At 28.5% G+C, this 23569-nt stretch overlaps 1 protein-coding gene across 1 annotated transcript in view; it reads left to right on the top strand.

Moving 5' to 3' along the window:
* LOC126743660 (junctophilin-1) overlaps nt 1-14620 on the top strand; it is a 72229-nt gene extending 57609 nt beyond the window's left edge. Inside the window, exon 10 of the mRNA XM_050450863.1 lies at nt 13047-14620. Coding sequence (XP_050306820.1) covers nt 13047-13133 — 87 coding nt within the window. The 3' untranslated portion in view covers nt 13134-14620. The remainder of the gene's footprint in view (nt 1-13046) is intronic.
* Nucleotides 14621-23569: the final 8949 nt, after the last annotated feature.

The raw sequence follows: 23569 nt of genomic DNA, 5'->3' as shown, positions 1-23569 counted from the left end.
TTCCTCCAGAAACTAGACAAAAATTCAATTAATTTTTAAAAGAAGAAACTTCTGCTCTCCTTGGAATATACATACATCCATATGTGATGTCTACTACCTGAAAAATACATACTTTTGCATTTACCTTCTAGTCCCTAAGTTCCCAAAAGCTCCTTCTTCCTTCTCAGGTTTTTTTTTGAGTGGTTTTTTCTCAAGCATTCCAGCAGCGTTTTATAATAGTGCTTGTGAATAAAGTTTTAGGTTTGAGAAAACTTAGTAAGTTATTTTTCTAAAAAACTGCCTTTTCCAGGCATTTAAAGGTAGATCAAGCAATTCAGTAACTCTTACTTTTTTCACTCAAAAAGTTCTCAAATAATCTTTTTCCAGGAAACAAAAATAACATTTTTGGAAGAGGTTTTGGCATAATGTTTATCCTTTTCCAGGCAGTTGAAGTCGCTCTTAGTAGATATTTTATTCTATAATAATTTTTTTTTATTAAGTCATTTGCTAATTTTTCCAGGCAGTTAGTTATTGCCTGTTTTTAAGGAATTATAAATACTACTATTTTTAACTCCTCCAGGGATTTTTCAAGTATATTTTTCCAAGAGAAACTTCGCTTTTCAAGCATTTGTAAATAATTGCCAGTGTCTCAGTTCATGTCTCTGGATTCTCTTTTTCTTTTTGTTCAAAAGCTTTTCCAAAACTCGCTTTAGCTATTCTTTATTACCAGATACTAAAAAAATTGTTTTTTAAGCAGCCAACTTTTTTTCAAAATTCCCTGGTCATTTTTTAACTTATATTCGTATTACAATTTTTTTCATCTGCCTGGAAAAAATATATAATTTTTTTTAGATTTAAAAAACAAGGCTTTAACTTATTAATTATTCTCTCTTTCAAAATTAATTTTCTTTTTAATACTTTTAAGTTTTCCTCCAATTTCTAGTAGTTTATTTTGAATTTTTTCATGCAGTTTCTCTTTCAAAAATTGGAGGTTTGTTCCTAACTATTGAGATACAATTTTTCCAGGCAGTTAAGATTGTCTTTTTGATGTCATTAGATATTTGATTTAACATAGAATATTAATTTCCAAATAATTTAGCTGGAGTAAAATCAGTCTACTTTGGAGATATCCTTCATTTTTGTTCCTACCTTATGGATGCTAAAAAAATTATTTGTATGTACTTTATGAGCGAAATTGACAATTTTAATCAAAAAATTTTTTTCAAAAAAATGGGTTAACCAGTCTTTAAAAAATTACTATGCAAAAACGTGAGATACTTGGAAAAATGATTCAACTCTCTGAAAAAAAAAATTGTGCACTTTTGATCCGGTTTTATCATATATTATATTATATTTAGATTTGTATCCCAAATATCTTTAGTTAGGTCCAGAATCCTCTTTTCTAACTCCAAATTTGAAATATATTCTTGTTCTTCTTGAAGTTTTTTTTAAATACCTGAACACAATGGAAAATAACTTGATTGCCTGGAAAAGTTATGTAATTTTCCAAAAATTCGAATTTAATTTAATTCGAACAAATTCTTTTAGGTCTTTTTCCAGGCACTTCAACTTTAGGAAAATTGATTTTTCATATGTAGTGCACTGAGGCTGTCTGTGCACAGTGCAGTGCAGTCTGTTTAAAAAAAAAATACCAGGTATTTGCAATATATTTTAGGGCTTGAATTGGTCCATAAATTAAAAAAAAATATTTTTCCTGATTATTTTTCTTCCAATAATCCCAAGTCTTTGAATTTTCCAAAAATTCGAACAACTATTCTTTTAGGTCTTTTTCCAGGCAGTAGAACTTCACATGTTTGATTTTTATTTTTTCAAAATTCCAAGTATATTTTTTTTCAAAATTAACCGTTTTCCCAGGCATTTGCAATATAACCGGGGACCTAAATTTTTCCAAAAACAGTTTTTTTTTCCAAAAATTCCAAGGTGTTTTTCTAACCCCAAATTTGAAACAAATTCTTCTTATTCTTGTAGTTTTCTTAAATTACCTGGACGCACTGGAAAATATCTTGATTGCCTGTAAAAGTTATGTAATTTTCCAAAAACTCGAACAACAATTCTTTTAGGTTTTTTCCAGGCAGTTGAACTTTAGCAAAATTGATTTTTCTTATGGAGTGCACTGGCGCTAAGTGCGGTCTGTTTTTTTCAAAAATACTTTTTTTAGGTATTTGCAATATATTCCAGGGCTTGAATTTTTCCACTAATCCAAAAAAAAAAATGGGTTTCTGATTATTTTTCTTGCAATAATCCCAAGTCTTTGAATTTTCCAAATTTTTTTCTAATCGTATAAAAATTGATTTCTTCCAGGCATTTGAACTTCACATGTTTGATCTTTATTTTGTTCAAAATTCCAAGAATATTTTTATTCAAAATTAACTTTATTTCCAGGCATTTGCAATATAGGGTGTTTCTTAACGTATACGCATAAACTTGGGAAATTATTGCTGAGGGCAAATAATGACTAATAGTGAAAAAAAATTTAGTAAAATAGTTTTAGTTACGGAGATAAACGAATTATTAATTAAAATTCAAAAAAAAACGTAAATTCTCCAAAATAAATGTTTATTTAACCATTATAGTAACTGTTCGAAGTTATTTCCATGACTTTCAATACATAATTGAGCACGCCTAATCCAAGAGTTGCAGACAGCAGCTCATCCAGGTTGTAGTCGAATTTCCTCGGTGGCAGCAAATATCCGATTTCTTAATTCTTGTTCATTGTCAACTTCGGTTACATACACCAGAGATTTTAGGTGGCCCCAAAAATAAAAGTCAAGCGGATTAAGGTCGGGTGATCGAGGAGGCCATCCAATTGGACCACCTCGGCCTATCCATCGTTCGGGGCACATTCGAACCAAATGCCGTCGCACTAGTCGCGCAAAATGTGGTGGAGCACCATGAAGAAACCACAAATTCTGCCTAATGTGAAGAGGGACTTCTTCAAGGAGTACCGACAAATATTGTCGCAAGAATTGTAAATAAAGAACACCAGTTAGACGATTATCCAAAATGAAAGGGCCAATAAGTATTCCGTTTACAATTCCAGCCCACACATTTAATTATATAATGTTGCAAAAATTGTGAATACCATTGCGTGTGAAAATTGCTTCATCCGTAGCTAAAATGTTCCTGGTAAAGTTTGGGTTTAACTGTTGCTGATATAACAACCACTCGCAAAAGTTTACTCGAGGCGCATGATCCCTTGGAAGTAAAGCTTGTACCCTTTGGACGTGAAATGGATACAGTAATTCATGCCTTAAAATTCGCCAAACTGTGACTGGTAATAATCTAAATTGCGTTGCAATTGTTCTAGTGCTTATGTCAGGATGCTCTTCGATGATATCTAAAATCAAATTCTCCAGATTTAAAATGCGCCTAGGTCTAATGACTCCACCATGTTGCCCTGGCCTCGGCCGCAAATTTCTAGTTTCTCTACCCCGCTGAACCACACGCAAAAAAGCTTCATGCGACGGATGATACCTATGAGGAAACCTTTGTGCATAAAGATTAGCTGCAGCCACACTGTTTTGTCTTGATTCCCCGTATGCCAGTAATATTCCTCATTTGAAAAATTATGCGACATAATTTTAATAAAAAACGAAATACGACCACAACTATATCAACTGATAGCAAAGTAGGTACTACTAAACATAATAAACATCATCCGGACTTGTTTACTTCTTAATTTGAAAACAAAATTCCACCTGATAAAGTTCTTACATTTTTGTGAAAAAAAAAAGAATTATCTCAGAAACTAAACATATTTTACTTAATTTTTTTTTCACTATTAGTCATTATTTATCATTAGCAATAATTTGCCAAGTTTATGCGTATAGGTTAAGAAACACCCTGTATAATCGAGAGCCTAAATTTTTCCAAAAAACAGTATTTTTTTTCCAAAAATTCCAAGGTGTTTTTCTAACCCCAAATTTGAAACAAATTCTTCTTATTCTAGCAGTTTTCTTAAATTGCCTGGACGCACTGCAAAATATTGACTGCCTGAAAAAATTATTTAATTTTCCAAAAATTGTTACAAGAATTGTCTTTTAGATTTTAAAAAAAAATGATTTCTTCCAGGCAGTTGAACTTTACACGTATTTTTTCTTTAATTAAAATATTGGAAATGTATTCTTTCAGGCAGGTTTTTCTTAAATTTGATTTTTTTTTAATATCTTTTTCTAGAATCTCTTATGAAGTCTATGATTTCCATCTTCAGAATTTTTCCAAAAATAAAAAAAAGTGTGATTGTTTTGATTGTTTTTTTTTCAACGTTATTTTCTATAACCCCAAATTTTAAATATACGTCGACTGTCTGGAAGAATTATTTGATTTTCCAAAAATTGTAACTTTTTTTTTATTTTAATACAATTAAGATTTTAATACAATTTTTCGAATTCAGTTTTTTCGAAAAATGATTCTTTTTGAATTTATTTAGGCCCCTTGTCAGGGATTTGCCATATACGCAATAATTCTTATAAAAATAATTTTTTTCAATAATTTTAAAGCTATTGCAAAATACTTAATTTTTTCCTAAAAAGTTGCAAAACAATGAAAAATATAGCTAAAAAAAACACACACAAACAAACCTAAAAGAATGAAAAGAAAAGAAAAAAAGTAAAGTAAAGTCACAATCTCGAAAGTTATCCAAAAAATTAGAACAAATAACTATTAATATGATATAAAAACCCAATTATAAAAGTTTAACAAGATAATCATATATTCAACAAAATTAAATTAAATTAACTGCAATATACCTACTAACTATAACTTAAACACATGGGTCTTAATCCCAAGAGTAATGATCCACCAAGATATCGACAATCACATGAACCGGAGAGACATTTGCACATGTGACAGATCCGATTAAATATAGCGCATATTGTATATAGTGGCGATTTCAACAGGATGTTAGTATGAGGCCTTGGCAGAAAGAATGTTAGGGGATGTCTAGCATTAAGCCTAGGCACCATGAAACGTACACCAGAAAAAAGTACAGGACTATCAATGAATCCATTCAGTAAGCCATGCAGGAATTTTACAGAGAAGATCATTCTTCCGAGATGTAATGGATGTAGATTGAAGCGTTCCAATAGTTGCCGATGATCAAATTCTTTTACCGGATATATGCCATCCTGCCTGAAGGCCAAAAACCTAGCAAATCTACGCTGAACAGATTCAAGGAGACCAACATGATTCTGATAGAGCGGGTTCCATATAATGCAGCCAAACTCCAGTTTTGATCTCACAAAGCAACAGAAAAGCAGTCTTAATGTAGATTCCAAAGTAAAACTCTGTGGCACACCCGACGTTACGTTGAAAAGTTTCGATTTAAAGCCCTCCTATTCAACATATTCAGATCTACCATTCAAGTAGGAATGAAATAAATTAAATAATCTCCCTGAAAACCCATACTGAGTTAATTTATGCAGCAAAATATAAGTAGTGATCTATCCGATCAAAGGCTTTTTGGAAGTCGGTATAAATAACATCGACTTGAGTATTAACATCAAGTGATTCACAGATGTGTCTAGACAGACAGGATAAGTTAGTAACACAAGATCGCCTGCTAAAAAATCGATGCTGGTCTACAGAGATGAGTTCTTTTGCGCGACTAAATAGCGACCGATTCAGGATAATTTCGAACATATTTGAGAAGTTACAGAGTAATGAGATTGGCCTCTAGTTCACGATTTGATCAGAGTCCCCATCTTTTAAAATAGGTATTATTTTAGCAGTCTTACAAATTTCAGGAATTTGTTCTGTTGACAGTATTAAGTTGAAAATGTAGGTCAGCGGATCAGCCAGGACACCAATGCAATCTTTAACCAAGAAGCTAGGTATATACCGTCTACACCAGATGTTAACTTATTTTTGAGTTTTTTACTAGCCAAAATAATCTGGGAATCATCAACGTTGGAAATGTCAAAGTGGGGCACAGACGTCGACGAATGGTTTAACTATAATGGTTATGCTTTTTAGTTTATTTGCCATAGTTAGAAAAAATTTTTAAAATGACTGGAAAAAATTAAAAGTAAACATGGAAAGAATTGTTAAAATGCCTATAACGCCTTAATGGAAAATTGCAAAAAAAGACTTGAAAAAATTATATTTTAATGCCTGGGAAAAGTAGTAAGAAAATTAACTTTTATTGCCTGAAAAATGAAATTTGAATGCTTGGAAAATTAAAAAAAATAAAAAGCGACTTTTAATATTTCACCCCAGATGCGAAACTCAACTGCCTGGACAACCTATTTTATTTTTCCAGACAATTTTTTGTCAAAATTAAATTTTTGAAAAAAACTATTCCTCATTATCTCCATTTTTCCAAAGATCCAAAATCAATTTTTCTTCGCTTTCTAGTAATTTAAAGAAAAACCATTTCCAAGAATTTTTTTTAACAAAAATTTAATGGTTTGACCCAGATAGCACAAATCTATGCAGTAAATATTTATTGGATAAGACGTTCTGGATAAAGGGACTGATGGATATCCATCAAGTGACACATTCATGTAACTCTGGATTGGAGTTACATGAGTATATGGAGGTTACTTGGATGGATTCCATTATTGGATATTTAGCGATATTGTTTTTGTTTGGAATATTGAATATCTAAAGCACGCATATTTTTAAAAGTAGCAAAAACCTATCCAATAAAGGATATTCTGTGAATACCAGGCAATAATCTTTGAAATCCTATTGGTTTCATCGCTTGACCACTGCCAGATTAATTTTTCCTTAAAGGCGCCCTAATTAATTGTAAGTAATTTTATAAAACCTTATTAAAAATTATATAAATAAAACACTATTTATTTATGCATAAATGCAACATCTATTTATGGATAACTTTACTCTTGCCAAATTGCTACATCCGCTTGATATCCATATAGGTTATCAGATAGTCTATAATGTATTAAAATATTAAAAGGATATTCACTGGAAGGTCTGTGCTATCTGGAGAGAGTCGCTCTTTTTTCCAGGTTACCTTTTTTTTCTCTAATAAAATATTAATAGTGTAAAACTAGATCCTTTATCCTGCAAATTCTACGACTCAGAGGTTCATAATGCCCACCCTGTAATACGTACTTTATCGAACAATTTAAATAAAATACACGCGCAATATACGCCTCCACACTCGCGTATACACGCCACTTTAAAAATAAATTTCCACTGATAACATCTTAATGCTCGTTCACGTTCGAAAACATATTGTTGCATAACGCTTCTTAGGCTTTACCTAGGTTAAATCAATTAATTGATAAATGATTTACTGTAATTTACCCATTAGGGGGCTGTAGATAAAAAAGACCACATTTGATCACCACCTCCTCTCACCCCCCGTTTTAAAATCATAGTAAATCATTTTCACCCAAATATCAAGACTTTAATCAGACTTTTTCTTGTTCTTTTTGCAAAACAGATCCGGGATAGGTACGTTCTCACTACTAGATAATGTTTATTGCATTTATGTGTTTATTTTTTTATATTATTCTTGATATTTTTGGCATCTGGTATACGGCTTTGTGCCTGTTTGTTATTTATTTATATTATATAATTAATAAATTTATATATATGTTATATACCTAGGTTGAGTCTTATATGTATTTTTGTTGTTGCAGTAGTTTTTTTTGAAAGATTTTGCTTTGTGCTCACTGTTATATTAGTATATTTATGTTAACATAAGAAAGGCAAGGGGATAGAGGAGTTATGTCCAAAATATTTTCATAAAATAGTCAATTCTGAAAACGGCCTTAGATTACATTGATCACTGTTCAAAATCAATAATTTCAAACCGAAGGAAAAAAATTAATTAAATGAAATATGATAATTTTAATATTTTCTATGAACTCTTTCCTATATACTTAATTATTCTCATACTTGATCGCTATGATTATTTAATCAATTCTTACAATCACTCCTCTCTTATATACTTATATATTCAATTTCTGGTCTAATACAAGAAATAGAAAATGATCATCATTTATTTAATCACCATCTTAATTAATTTTTCATTGATTCCAGGTTTAGATGATAATTCTAATCAACTGTATCGTTGATTTTTTAAAATCAATATGTCTCTTTATAGTCACTTTGATAGATTATTTAATCCCGCCTAAAAATCAATAAATAATAGAATAATTTTATCGGGATCAAATCACAATTATTTCGTTTATTTTAGATCAATGACTTCTTTGCTTGATTAATCAATTCTAGGCCTACAAATCAATTTTTAACAAAATAATCATTCTTATCGCTTCTTGTTAAGATGACAATTTTAATTGTCTTCGATTTTGGGTCTGTAAATCAAAGCAAAGATTTTATTGATTTTATATAAATTTTTTTTACAGTTATTTTGTTTGATTATTTTCCTTCATTATATAATTTTTTTATTCAATATCTGATTTAAAAAAACAATAATTGACAGAATCAATAAAATATTATTATCATAACCTCAAAATCTGTTCGTTTTAATGTTTTCTAGACTATGAGGATTTATCGGAATCAAATAACAATTACTTCGATGATTTTAGGTTAAAGACTTCTTTTACTTGATAATGATGATTATTTCTTCAATTTAAGGTTTGCGATGATGATTTTAATTCCACAATTTGTCGTTGATTTCAGGTCTGTAAATGTAATGATTGTTTAATCAATTTTATTATGTTTTAAGCACGTCACGATCACTACTCCTCTTACATAATTTTCTACTTGATTCCTAACCTAGAAAATCAATAAATATTAATAGAATCAATAGAAAATCATCATCACAACCAGAAGATCCGATAACTGCTTACAATATCTTTGATTGAAAAAATAATCAATTTCAGATCACTATCATATTGAGTATTGGTTGATGAATCAAGTTCAAAACCGACAAGGATCTGACTGATTCATTTGAACTATTAAAAGGATCAATAAAATCCTGAAATTGATAAAGTTGTCATGACTTAATGCTTGGTAACTTCAAATTATTGATACCTTTATTATTTTATATCGATATTCAATTCCTGGACCAAAAAATAAATTGAAAAAAAAAACAAATATTGTATCATCAAAATGTGGTAATTTAAGTAATTTCAATCAATTCTCTCTTATATGCCTAAATATTCAATTTTTGACCTAACACTATTCATAAAGAAAATGATCATGCTTTAGTTAATCACCGTTTTTTACTTAATCAATTCCAGGCTGAGATGATCGTCTTATCATTTTAATGTTTTATAGTCGATCAGGGTTTTCTGGAATGAAATCCCAATTATGTCGCCCATTTCAGATTAAAGACTTCTTTTGCTTGATTACTATGATTGATTAATCAATTCCAAACCTACAAATCAATTCAAAATATAAAACCATATCACCTATATCGCTATCTTTTATTTAATCACGGTTATTATAATGATGATAATGATTATTTCATAATTTCCCTGATTATTTCAATATTTTTCCATAGAAATGATAATTTTAATCCTACGCTTTGTCGTTGATTTTGGGTTTGTAATCAAAACAAAGATTTTGTTGATTTTATTTTAGTGTTTCTTTACAGTCATTTTTCACTCTATTCCTGGCCTAAAAAATCAATAAGTATCAATAGAATCAATATAAAATTATCATCATAATCTTTGCTTGAAAACCTAATTAATTTCAGATTATCATATTAGTTGATGGATAAAATTGAAAAGGGTGTATGGGAATTAAAACGTGATTTTACCATTGATATAAAGTCGAAGACTTACTACTTTAAATAATTATAAATTACTATGATTATTTAAATGTTGATGAATCAATTTCACAACCGATAAGACAAACTTGTTTCATTGATTTCAGGTGAATGATATAATCAATCAGAGCCTCGATTTATCAGATCGTCAGTAATTAATGATTGTTAACTTTAAATTATTGATTCTTTTATTTTTTTATATGAATATTCAATTCCTGGACCAAAAAATAAATTGGATAAAAGAAACTAATTAGATCATCGAAATATGATAATTTAAATATTTTCTATAGAATTATGCTCTTAGTTAATCGCTATGCTTATTTCAATCAATTCTCTTTTATAGGCTTAATCGCACACTTTTTCGTTGATTTTGAGTCTGTCTTATATAATTCACGATCACTCACATAATTTTTCACTTAATTCCTGGGCAATAAATAAATGGACGATAAATCCAATAAATTTTATATATATAAGATCACTATGATTGACTAATGAGTCTGCGAATCAATTTTTAAGAAAATTATTATGCTCATCACTACTTTTTATTTAATCACTGTTGATAATGATTATTTCATCAACTCCAGGTTGAGCTAATAATTTTAATCGCGCACTTTGTCATTCATTTTAAATCTATTGATTTTATGTCAACGTCTCTTTGCTTGATTATTTTATGATGTCAATCATTATTTTTCAAGCTCTTGGTGATCACTGTTGTATAGTTTTTTACTCAATTCCTGGCCTAAAAAATCAATGAATAACAGAATCAATAAAATATTATAATTATAACCTCAAAACCGGTCATTCTAATGTTTTCTAGTCGATGAGGGTTTATTGGAATCTAATCACCATTAATGCGTTAATATAGAGGTAAAAATTTTAGTATGATGGCTTAATCAATTCCAAAATTAAATTAATTAAAAAAAAATGCCTTTATTAGTACTTTTTATTTAATTACTGTAACTAAGAGGATCTTAATTATTTCTTCAATTTTAAGTTGAGATAATAATTTTAGTCTCGTATTATGTCGTTTATTTTGCCTCCGTAAATCTAAGCAAATATTTTATTGATTTTATGCCAATATCTCTTTATAGTCACTTTGGTTGATAATTTAATAAATTTTATATTTTTTTAGTCAATTCCTGGCCTAAAAAATCAATGAATAACAGAATCAATAGAATATTATAATCATAACCTCAAAACCTGCCATTCTAATGTTTTCTAGTCGATGAGGATTTATTGGAATCTAATCACCATTAGTGCGTTAATATAGAAGTGAAAATTTTAGTATGATGGCTTAATCAATTCCAAGCCTATAAATTAATTTTTTTTAAATACCTTTATTAGGACTTTTTATTTAATTACTGTAATTAATATGATCTTAATTATTTCTCTAATTTTAAGCTGAGATGATAATTTTAATCTTGTATTATATCGTTTATTTTGCGTTCGTAAATCAAAGGAAATATTTTATTGATTTTATGCCAATATCTCTTTATAGTCACTTTGGTTGATTATTCAATCAATTTTATAATTTTTTACTCAATTCCTGGCTTAGAAAATCAATGAATAACAGAATCAATAAAATATTATAATCATAACCTCAAAACCTGTCATTCTAATGCTTTCTAGTCGATGAGGGTTTGTTGAAGTCAAATCACCCTTATTGCGTTAATATAGAGGTAAAAACTTTAGTATGATAGCTTAATCAATTCCAGGCCTATAAATTAATTTAAAAAAAAATACCTTTATTAGTACTTTTTATTTAATTACTGTAACTAAGATGATCTTAATTATTTCTTCAATTTTAAGTTGAGATGATAATTTTAATCTCGTATTATGTCGTTTATTTTGCGTCCGTAAATCAAAGGAAATATTTTATTGATTTAATGCCAATATCTCTTTATAGTTACTTTGGTTGATTATTTAATCAATTTTATAATTTTTTAGTCAATGCCAGGCCTAAAAAATCAATGAATAACAGAATCAATAGAATATTATAATCATAACCTCAAAACCTGTCGTTCTAAGGTTTTCTAGTCGATGAGGGTTTATTGGAATCAAATCACCATTCATTAATATAGAAGTGAAAATTTTAGTATGATGGCTTAATCAATTCCAAAATTAAATTAATTTAAAAAAAATGCCTTTATTAGTACTTTTTATTTAATGACTGTAACTAAGATGATCTTAATTATTTCTTCAATTTTAAATTGAGATGATAATTTTAATCTCGTATTATGTCGTTTATTTTGCGTCCGTAAATCAAAGGAAATATTTTATTGATTTTATGCCAATATCTCTTTATAGTTACTTTGGTTGATTATTTAATCAATTTTATAATTTTTTACTCAATTCCTGACCTAAAAAATCAATGAATAACAGAATCAATACAATATTATAATCATAATTACTATAATTAAGATGATATTAATTATTTCTTCAATTTTAAGCTGAGATGATAATTTTAATCCCATATTGTGTCGTTAATTTTGCGTCTGTAAATTAAAGGAAATATGTTATTGATTCTATGCCAATATCTTCATGGTCACTTTGAATGATTATTTAATCAATTTTATAATTTTTCACTTAATGCCTGGACTAAAAAATCAATAAGTAATCGAATCATTATTATCTAAATATCCGATAACTCTTTACAATAACTTTAATTAAAAATTTGAATTGATGGATTAAATTATAAAGTTATATACACTTATTACTACATAAATTAATCATAAAACGTTGACGTAATTACTATGATTACTTTTTTAACTATTAATGAATTAATTCCATCAGCGAGATATTCAGTGAACCAACCCTAACTGAATCATTTGACCTTTTTCAAGGACAAGGCTCATTGATTTCAAGTAAATGATATAATTAATGAAAGCGTGGAATTGATAAAATTATTGATACATTCATCCCGATTCGATCTAAAAGTATTAAAATTGTGTTCAGAGTGAGTCAAAAGAGTCATCCAATATCAACTACATCAGAACGAACAAAAGGCCTCTCTATCGGTCCTAAATTGATTCAAATTATCATCGTGGTGATTAAAAAAATCACCAATTGTGATAAATTGATTCAGCTTATAAATGGCATCATATATCAGGCTGAAATTGATTACATAGCAATAGGAAACAAATCAAGAAACTATTATACATTTAAATTATATGATCGCTATATGATGATTATTCAATAATTTCCAGCTTATTATTGATCTTCAAAGATAAATCAAAAACAATCGACGTTTTGCAGATGATTACAATGTAACTCCTTTATCCTGAACAAAATCACCTTATTTGCCAATACAAATGAAAAAGTCGACTGTTCTTTCTAGGATTGGTTTTCGAGACAGCAGTTGGTCCTTGTAGTTCTCTTCATCAATATATCGTTGGCCATAATGTTCTTCAAATTGCTGACATAGTACACGGTGCGCGTCAGTTTGGACGCAACTTGAGAAACGATCACGTACTTTGGATTACGGTTTGGATTTTAAACAAATTTTTGAAAGAGGCATCCGGTCTCGTACATTCTGGACGAATGTATAAAAGTTATTGGACGACCGGAGGACATTTTATTGGAGGAGCTGAAGGAACTGGTGAAATGATATTTTTTGGACGGTTCAGTGTGTATTTTTAAATTATTATTAAACCATATAGGACATTTTTATCTTTACTGTTGGAGTTTTTTAAATTTTATCTCTGTTTTCCTTTTTTGCTGTGCAGTCTTGTTTTGTTACCTTATTTTAGCTGTATATATATATGGCCGTTACTTTTTAAACATATCTCTATTTAAATTATATATTATATATGACAAAATAAGAGCGGTCCTGAAAAATTTATTGCATTTTAAACATTCCGCCTGAAGAAGTGAAACGTGCGCAAATTGTCCAAATTTAATGATTCTTTTTGTAAGTCATACAGGTGCACCCATGTAAACTTCGTTATTTTAATTCAATCATTTTTAGATTCTACGTAAATTGTCAAGAAATTTGAGCAGGGGTCAAACCGTTTTCAAATATTGTCAAAAGTCACAAATTTTGTCCTTAAAAAATTAAAATAGGAAAATTAAAACCTTTTATTCTATGCTAAATAGTGTTTTCTCTATGACCTTTGAAAGTAAAAAAAAGTAGCGATTTCAAACTCCTTATAATTCAGAAACCATTTGAACGAAGTAAGGTAATTTCTTGAAATTCCATGTAGATTCCAAAAATGCAAAAACATTTTACCATAAAAATATTGGAGGACCACCCTGTATTATATTACCAATATTGTCAGAAAATAGGGTAGCGAAACAAGGCATCACAAACATTAATAATTTATTTCAATTGTTAAACGTCATCAGTATATTTAGCGAAACGACATATTTAAGGCTTTTGAAGTTTATGTTATAATATCGAGTCCCTGCGAACTTTAATATTTCTTGTTGAAAAAAAAAGGTTGTTAAAGACATTTTTATTTAAACTTATTAAGGTAATTAATACATATTATTATAAGTAGCATATAGTATAATTTTTTTCTGTTAATCCATTGTTTCTTTTCTATGTAATTCTTAGTTCAATTTCCTTATTGCTGCTTAGGCTCATTACTACTATAGCGGACCTATTCGTTTGGTCTCCAAGCTATTTTATATTTCTCGAAACAAAAAAAAGACCTTTTTATTAAATTATACATACAAAAAAAAATCTTAAATTATTAGACTCTATAAACTATTTTGCGTCGTGCCTTGTTCATACTTTATAAGTGATTCGTATTAAAAAGTCGATTTTTACCACTAGCGTAAAATCATTATTGTACTCTTATAATTAAAATTTCTAGATTTATATATGGAAACGGACATTGTATTATGTAATATACCTAACGTGTCACTTTATATTTTCAATTTTAATAAAAGGGGCTGATTTAATTAATATATTTGTTTTTCATTGTTTCCCTAAAAGAAATCATAACGCTCATGGAAACCGACTTTTAATACAACGAGCAAAAGTGTTTAAATTGTAAATGCCTCCAACCAGTTTGCCAGGTATCGGTTTTTCAAACTTCATTATCCTCTAAAGCAGATTCTTCTGTCTCGGATTGCCTGAAACATACTTACCATTGTTTTTTTTTTTTTTATTTTTTAGAGAGGTTAAAAAAATCTGCAAACAGACACCCCGGGCCGGCCCGGGGTAGTGTGGGGTTAAGGCCTTTTCCAGCCCCGACCCACTAAAAACCATTCCTCTAAGTCAAAAATTCAGGGTAAAAGCACACTGGTTACATGCTTTGTCAATTTTATTCAAGGAAGCACACTGATACATGCTTGGTCAATTTTTCAAGGGAAAAAATAGCACACTGATACATGATTTGTCAATTTTATTCAAGGAAGCACATTGATACATGCTTTGTCAATTTTATTCAAGGAAGCACACTGATACATGCTTTGTCAATTTTATTCAGGGAAGCATACTGATATATGCTTGGTCAATTTTTCAAGGGAAAACATAGCACACTGATACATGATTTGTAAATTTTATTCAGGGAAGCACACTGATACATGCTTGGTCAATCTTTCAAGGGACAAAATAGCACACTGATACATGATTTGTCAATTTTATTCAGGGAAGCACACTGATACATGCTTGGTCAATTTTTCAAGGGAAAAAATAGCACACTGATACATGATTTATCAATTTTATTCAAGGAAGCACACTGATACATGCTTGGTCAATTTTTCAAGGGAAAAAATAGCACACTGATACATGATTTGTCAGTTTTATTCAGGGAAGCACACTGATACATGATTTGTCAATTTTATTCAGGGAAGCACACTGATACATGCTTGGTCAATTTTTCAAGGGAAAAAATAGCACACTGATACATGATTTGTCAATTTTATTCAGGGAAGCACACTGATACATGCTTTGTCAATTTTATTCAAGGAAGCACACTGATACATGCTTGGTCAATTTTTCAAGGGAAAAAATAGCACACTGATACATGCTTTGTCAATTTTATTCAAGGAAGCACACTGATACATGCTTGGTCAATTTTTCAAGGGAAAAAGCACACTGGTTACATGCTTTGTCAATTTTTCAAGGGAAAAAATAGCACACTGATACATGCTTTGTCAATTTTATTCAAGGAAGCACACTGATACATGCTTGGTCAATTTGTCAAGGGAAAAAATAGCACACTGATACATGATTTGTCAATTTTATTCAGGGAAGCACACTGATACATGCTTTGTCAATTTTTCAAGGGAAAAAATAGTACACTGATACATGCTTTGTCAATTTTATTCAAGGAAGCACACTGATACATGCTTGGTCAATTTTTCAAGGGAAAAAATAGCACACTGATACATGATTTATCAATTTTATTCAAGGAAGCACACTGATACATGCTTGGTCAATTTTTCAAGGGAAAAAATAGCACACTGATACATGATTTGTCAGTTTTATTCAGGGAAGCACACTGATACATGCTTGGTCAATTTTTTAAGGGAAAAAATAGCACACTGATACATGCTCGGTCAATTTTTCAAGGGAAAAAATAGCACACTGATACATGATTTGTCAATTTTATTCAGGGAAGCACACTGATACATGCTTGGTCAATTTTTCAAGGGAAAAAATAGCACACTGATACATGATTTGTCAATTTTATTCAGGGAAGCACACTGATACATGCTTGGTCAATTTTTCAAGGGAAAAAATAGCACACTGATACATGATTTGTCAATTTTATTCAAGGAAGCACACTGATACATGCTTGGTCAATTTTTCAAGGGAAAAAATAGCACACTGATACATGATTTGTCAATTTTATTCAAGGAAGCACACTGATACATGCTTGGTCAATTTTTCAAGGGAAAAAATAGCACACTGATACATGCTTTGTCAATTTTATTCAAGGAAGCACACTGATACATGCTTGGTCAATTTTTCAAGGGAAAAAGCACACTGGTTACATGCTTTGTCAATTTTTCAAGGGAAAAAATAGCACACTGATACATGCTTTGTCAATTTTATTCAAGGAAGCACACTGATACATGCTTGGTCAATTTGTCAAGGGAAAAAATAGCACACTGATACATGATTTGTCAATTTTATTCAGGGAAGCACACTGATACATGCTTTGTCAATTTTTCAAGGGAAAAAATAGTACACTGATACATGCTTTGTCAATTTTATTCAAGGAAGCACACTGATACATGCTTGGTCAATTTTTCAAGGGAAAAAATAGCACACTGGTTACATGCTTTGTCAATTTTTCAAGGGAATAATAGCACACTGGTTACATGCTTGGTCAATTTTATTCAGGGAAGCACACTGATACATGCTTGGTCAATTTTTCAAGGGAAAAAATAGCACACTGATACATGATTTGTCAATTTTATTCAGGGAAGCACACTGATACATGCTTGGTCAATTTTTCAAGGGAAAAAATAGCACACTGATACATGATTTGTCAATTTTATTCAAGGAAGCACACTGATACATGCTTGGTCAATTTTTCAAGGGAAAAAATAGCACACTGATACATGATTTGTCAATTTTATTCAAGGAAGCACACTGATACATGCTTGGTCAATTTTTCAAGGGAAAAAATAGCACACTGATACATGCTTTGTCAATTTTATTCAAGGAAGCACACTGATACATGCTTGGTCAATTTTTCAAGGGAAAAAGCACACTGGTTACATGCTTTGTCAATTTTTCAAGGGAAAAAATAGCACACTGATACATGCTTTGTCAATTTTATTCAAGGAAGCACACTGATACATGCTTGGTCAATTTGTCAAGGGAAAAAATAGCACACTGATACATGATTTGTCAATTTTATTCAGGGAAGCACACTGATACATGCTTTGTCAATTTTTCAAGGGAAAAAATAGTACACTGATACATGCTTTGTCAATTTTATTCAAGGAAGCACACTGATACATGCTTGGTCAATTTTTCAAGGGAAAAAATAGCACACTGGTTACATGCTTTGTCAATTTTTCAAGGGAATAATAGCACACTGGTTACATGCTTGGTCAATATTTTTCAGGGTGAAAGCACACTGGTTACATGCTTTGTCAATATTTTTAGTTAAGTCAAGTCAAGTCACGTCAAGTTATAATTCTTATTAATAAGATAAATAAATCGAAAAATTACTTCTTAAAATCTAAAAAGGACGCATTCAAATTATAAAAATTAACGTTCGAAACGAAACTGATACATTATAAATGTCTTTGCTGCTTATCTACGATTGGATATTAATTTATTTAGATCCCATTTAGTTGTAGTTATAAAAACCCATATTTCAATTATATTATGAAGAGAAAGCAATTTTAATAAGGAAATTTAACGAATAAATTTCCTACAGAAAACTTCCCAAGATTTTAATAAATTCTAAATCCCTTTTTTATAAAATTAGTTTAAAGTGCAAATTTAGCGAATAAATCTGCCAATAAATATTTTATTCGTTGTTTTTTAGAACCCCCCATAATAATGTTTGACTATAATGATCTTTAAGTCAGATTTAGGAAATAGGAGAGGTAAATTTTCAAATTATGTTTAAAGACTTAGCTTTAAGTTTAGAGAATAAATTCACCGGAATAATTTGAAAAGAGAATTTTTATTTATATGTTAATTCTGTTATTAATTTTATTTAAATGCGAATTTAGCGAATAAATTCACAAGATACTTTTAAGAAAAAATATTAGAGTTTATTAAAATTCGTATTTGTATTTATAACCCCTTAGTGATTTCCCCATGTCCTAGATGTGAATTTAGCGAATAAATTCACCGGAATATTTTGAAAAAAAAAATTTTTATTTATATGTTAATTCTGTTATTAATTTTATTTAAATGCGAATTTAGCGAATAAATTCACAAGATACTGTTGAGAAATAATATTAAAGTGTTTTAAAGAAAATATTTCACTGTTGTAAAATGTGGAAATTTAGCGAATAAAATTCCCAAAGTTTTCAGAAAATTTTGAATAAATTTTGTTTATTAAAATCTGTATTTGTATGTATAACCCCTTAGTTATTTTATGTAGATGTGAATTTTGCGAATAAATTCACCAGAGAATATGATAATTTTTATTTATATGTTAACCCCTTTATTAGTTTTATTTAAATGTGAATTTAGCGAATAAATTCACAGGAAAGTATTGAAAGTCTTTCTATGAAAATTTAAAAAAAAAATCACTATTTTAAATAGGTGGAAATTTAGCGAATAAATTTCCCTAAGCTTCCAGAAAATTTTGAAATAACATTAGAATTTATCAAAATCTGTATTTGTATTATAACCCCTTAGTGATTTCATCAAGATGTGAATTTAGCGAATAAATTCACCAGGAATATTTTAAAAAGAGAATATGATAATTTTTATTTATATGTTAACCCTCTTATTAGTTTTATTTAAATGTGAATTTAGCGAATAAATTCACAAGATACTTTTCAGAAAAAATATTAAAGTGTTTTAAAGAAAATATTTTACTGTTGTAAACGGTGGAAATTTAGCGAATAAATTTCCCTAAGTTTTTAGAAAATGTTGAAAAAATATTAGAGTTTATTAAAATCTGTATTTGTATTATAACCTCTTAGTGATTTAATCTAGATGTGAATTTAGCGAATAAATTCACAAGATACTTTTAAGAAAAAATATTAAAGTGTTTTAAAGAAAATATTTCCCTGTTGTAAAAGGTGGAAATTTAGCGAATAAATTTCCCTAAGTTTTCAGAAAATTTTGAAAAAATATTAGAATTTATTAAAATCTGTATTTGTATTATAACCTCTTAGTGATTTCATGTAGATGTGAATTTAGCGAATAAATTTCCAAGTTTCCAGAAAATTTTGAAAAAATATTAGAGCTAATAAAATCCGTATTTGTATTTATAACCCCTTAGTCATTTCATGTAGATGTGAATTTAGCGAATAAATTCACCGGAATATTTTGAAAAGAGAATTTTTATTTTTATGTTAATTCTGTTATTAATTTTATTTAAATGCGAATTTAGCGAATAAATTCGCAAGATACTGTTAAAAAAATATTAAAGTGTTTTAAAGAAAATATCTCACTGTTGTTAAAGGTGGAAATTTAGCGAATAAATTTCCCTAAGTTTTCAGAAAATTTTGATTAAAAATTTGTTTATTAAAATCTGTATTTGTATTTATAACCCCTTAGTTATTTTATGTAGATGTGAATTTAGCGAATAAATTCACCAGAGAATATGATAATTTTTATTTATATATTAACCCCTTTATTAGTTTTATTTAAATGTGAATTTAGCGAATAAATTCACAGGAAAATTTTGAGAAAAAATATGAAAGTTTTTCTATGAAAAATTTGTAAAGTATTTTCATTATTTTAAGTAGGTGGAAATTTAACGAATAAATTTCCCTAAGTTTCCAGAAAATGTTGAAAAAATATTAGAATTTATTAAAATCCGTATTTGTATTATCAACCCCTTAGTGATTTCATATAGATGTGAATTTAGCGAATAAATTCACCAGGAATATTTTAAAAAGAGAATATGATAATTTTTATTTATATGTTAACCCTCTTATTAGTTTTATTTAAATGTGAATTTAGCGAATAAATTCACAAGATACTTTTCAGAAAAAATATTAAAGTGTTTTAAAGAAAATATTTTACTGTTGTAAACGGTGGAAATTTAACGAATAAATTTCCCTAAGTTTTCAGAAAATTTTGAAAAAATATTAAAGTTTATTAAAATCTGTATTTTTGTATTCATAACCTCTTAGTGATTTCATGTAGATGTGAATTTAGCGAATAAATTCACCGGAATATTTTGAAAAGAGAATTTTTATTTATATGTTAATTCTGTTATTAATTTTATTTAAATGCGAATTTAGCGAATAAATTCACAAGATACTGTTGAGAAAAAATATTAGTGTTTAAAAAAAAATTGTAAAAATTTTCACTGTTTTAAATAGGTGGAAATTTAGCGAATAAATTTCCAGTTTTCAGAAAATGTTGAAAAAAATATAAGAATTTATTAAAATCCGTATTTGTATTACCAACCCCTTAGTGATTTCATGTAGATGTGAATTTAGCGAATAAATTCACCGGAATATTTTTAAAAGAGAAAATCATATTTTTTATTTATATGTTAACCCCTTTATTAGTTTTAGTTAAATGTGAATTTAGCGAATAAATTCACAAGATACTTTTCAGAAAAAATATTAAAGTGTTTTAAAGAAAATATTTCACTGTTGTAAAAGGTGGAAATTTAGCAAATAAATTTCCCTAAGTTTTCAGAAAATGTTGAAAAAATATTAGAATTTATTAAAATCTGTATTTGTATTAAAACCCCTCAGTGATTTCATGTAGATGTGAATTTAGCGAATAAATTCACCAGGAATATTTTTTAAAAGAGAAAATGATATATTTTATTTATAGGTTAACCATTTTATTAGTTTTATTTAAATGTGAATTTAGCGAATAAATTCACAAGACAATTTTGAGAAAAAATATTAAAGTGTTTTAAAGAAAATATTTCACTGTTGTAAAAGGTGGAAATTTAGCGAATAAATTTCCCTAAGTTTTCAGAAAATTTTGATATAACATTAGAATTTATTAAAATCTGTATTTGTATTTATAACCCCTTAGTGATTTAATCTAGATGTGAATTTAGCGAATAAATTCACCAGGAATATTTTAAAAAGAGAATATGATAATTTTTATTTATATGTTAACCCCTTTATTAGTTTTATTTAAATGTGAATTTAGCGAATAAATTCACAAGATACTTTTGAGAAAAAATATTAAAGTGTTTAAAAAAAAAATTTGTAAAAAATGTTCACTGTTTTAAATAGGTGGAAATTTAGCGAATAAATTTCCAGTTTCCAGAAAATGTTGGAAAAAATATAAGAATTTATTAAAATCCGTATTTGTATTACCAACCCCTTAGTGAGTTCATGTAGATGTGAATTTAGCGAATAACTTCACCAGGAATATTTTTAAAAGAGAAAATGATATTTTTAATTTATATGTTAACCCCTTTATTAATTTTATTTAAATGCGAATTTAGCGAATAAATTCACAAGACACTTTTGACAAAAATTATTAAAGTGTTTTAAAGAAAATATTTCACTATTGTAAAAAGTGGATATTTAGCAAATAAATTTCCCTAAGTTTCCAGAAAATGTTCAAAAAATATTAGAATTTATTAAAATCTGTATTTGTATTATAACCCCTTAGTGATTTCATGTAAATGTGAATTTACCGAATAAATTCACATAATTTATTTTAGTTCTTCATGCAAAATAAGCCGAATCCAATCGTAAATAAACATGCTAGTTTGTTTGCATTGAGTAATTCAAATCTAAAATGTGAATTGATTTTTTTGTTACTAGAATTGTTTCGTTCTTTAAATATGAATTTAGCGAATAAATCCACAAGACGTTTATTATTAATTAACTTAAAAATTATATTTAACAAATTGACTCAAGAATTACTACTAATAAAATGTGAATTTATGCTTCTATATTAAGTATCTATAATTCAAAATAAATTGCATGCAATTCTAAAAAAAATCAGTACTTACCTTTTACTCCAACTTGACAGGAACCACATTAAACACACACACTCACACTGTACACAAAAACACTAACACTGTAATAAATTTTCCATAAAAAACTTCCAAAGATTTTAATAAATTCTAAGTCCCTTTTTTAGAAAATTAGTTTAAAGTGCAAATTTAGCGAATAAATCTGCCCATAAATATTTTCTTCGTTATTTTTTAGAACCCTATCATAATAATGTTTGACTATCATGACCTTTATGTCAGATTTAGCTAATAAGAGAGGTAAATTTTGAAAAGATGTTTAAAGACTATGAGAGAATCTTCACCAAAATAAATAATTTGTAAAGAGAATTTTTATTTATATGTTAATCTCGTTTTTAATTTTATTTAAATGTGAATTTAGCGAATAAATTCACAAGATACTTTTGAGAAAAAATATTAAAGTGTTTTAAAGAAAATATTTCACTGTTGTAAAAGGTGGAAATTTAGCGAATAAATTTCCGTAAGTTTTCAGAATATTTTGAAAAAATATTTGTTTATTAAAATCTGTATTTGTATTTATAACCCCTTAGTTATTTTATGTAGATGTGAATTTAGCGAATAAATTCACCAGAGAATATGATAATTTTTATTTATATGTTAACCCCCTTGTTAGTTTTATTAAAATGTGAATTTAGCGAATAAATCCACAAGAAACTTTTGAAAAAAATATGACAGTTTCTCTATGAAAAATTTGTAAAAAAAATTTCACTATTTTAAAAAAGTGGAAATTTAGCGAATAAATTTCCCTAAGCTTCCAGAAAATTTTGAAATAACATTAGAATTTATTAAAATTTGTATTATAACCGCTTAGTGATCTCATGTAGATGTGAATTTATCGAATAAATTAACATCATTTATTTTAGTTCTTCTTGCAAACTAAGCCAACTCCAATCGTAAATAAACATGCTAAAAAAATCAACACTAACAAGAAGTACTCAGAAATGCATTCTTAAAAAAAAAAAAGTTAGTACTTACCTTTTACTCCAATTTGACAGGAACCACATATTAAAAACACACACTCACACTAAAGACAAAAACACTGACACTTAACACCATATGAACCACAAGGGTACCACTTTTTTCCGACCTACTCCTTCTGATGGCAGAACAAGACTGACTGAAGTACCTTCCAAGTAAAAGCCCGAACCCCCTCCCCCCCCCCCCCCCCCCCGAAAGACTGCACGCTATCAGTAGAGGGGGGTGCGCGCGTCCTTACTTTCACTTTTCGCGCGTATTATAAGTTAGTTTATTTCTTAGTCCAGTAAAATTAAAATTAAATTCAAAATTAGTTTAA

This window comes from Anthonomus grandis, chromosome 13, assembly GCF_022605725.1.
Source record: "Anthonomus grandis grandis chromosome 13, icAntGran1.3, whole genome shotgun sequence".
Taxonomy (NCBI): Eukaryota; Metazoa; Arthropoda; class Insecta; order Coleoptera; family Curculionidae; genus Anthonomus; species Anthonomus grandis.
The sequence above is the reverse complement of the archived record's forward strand: the minus strand, read 5'-3'. Positions and strand labels throughout refer to the sequence as shown.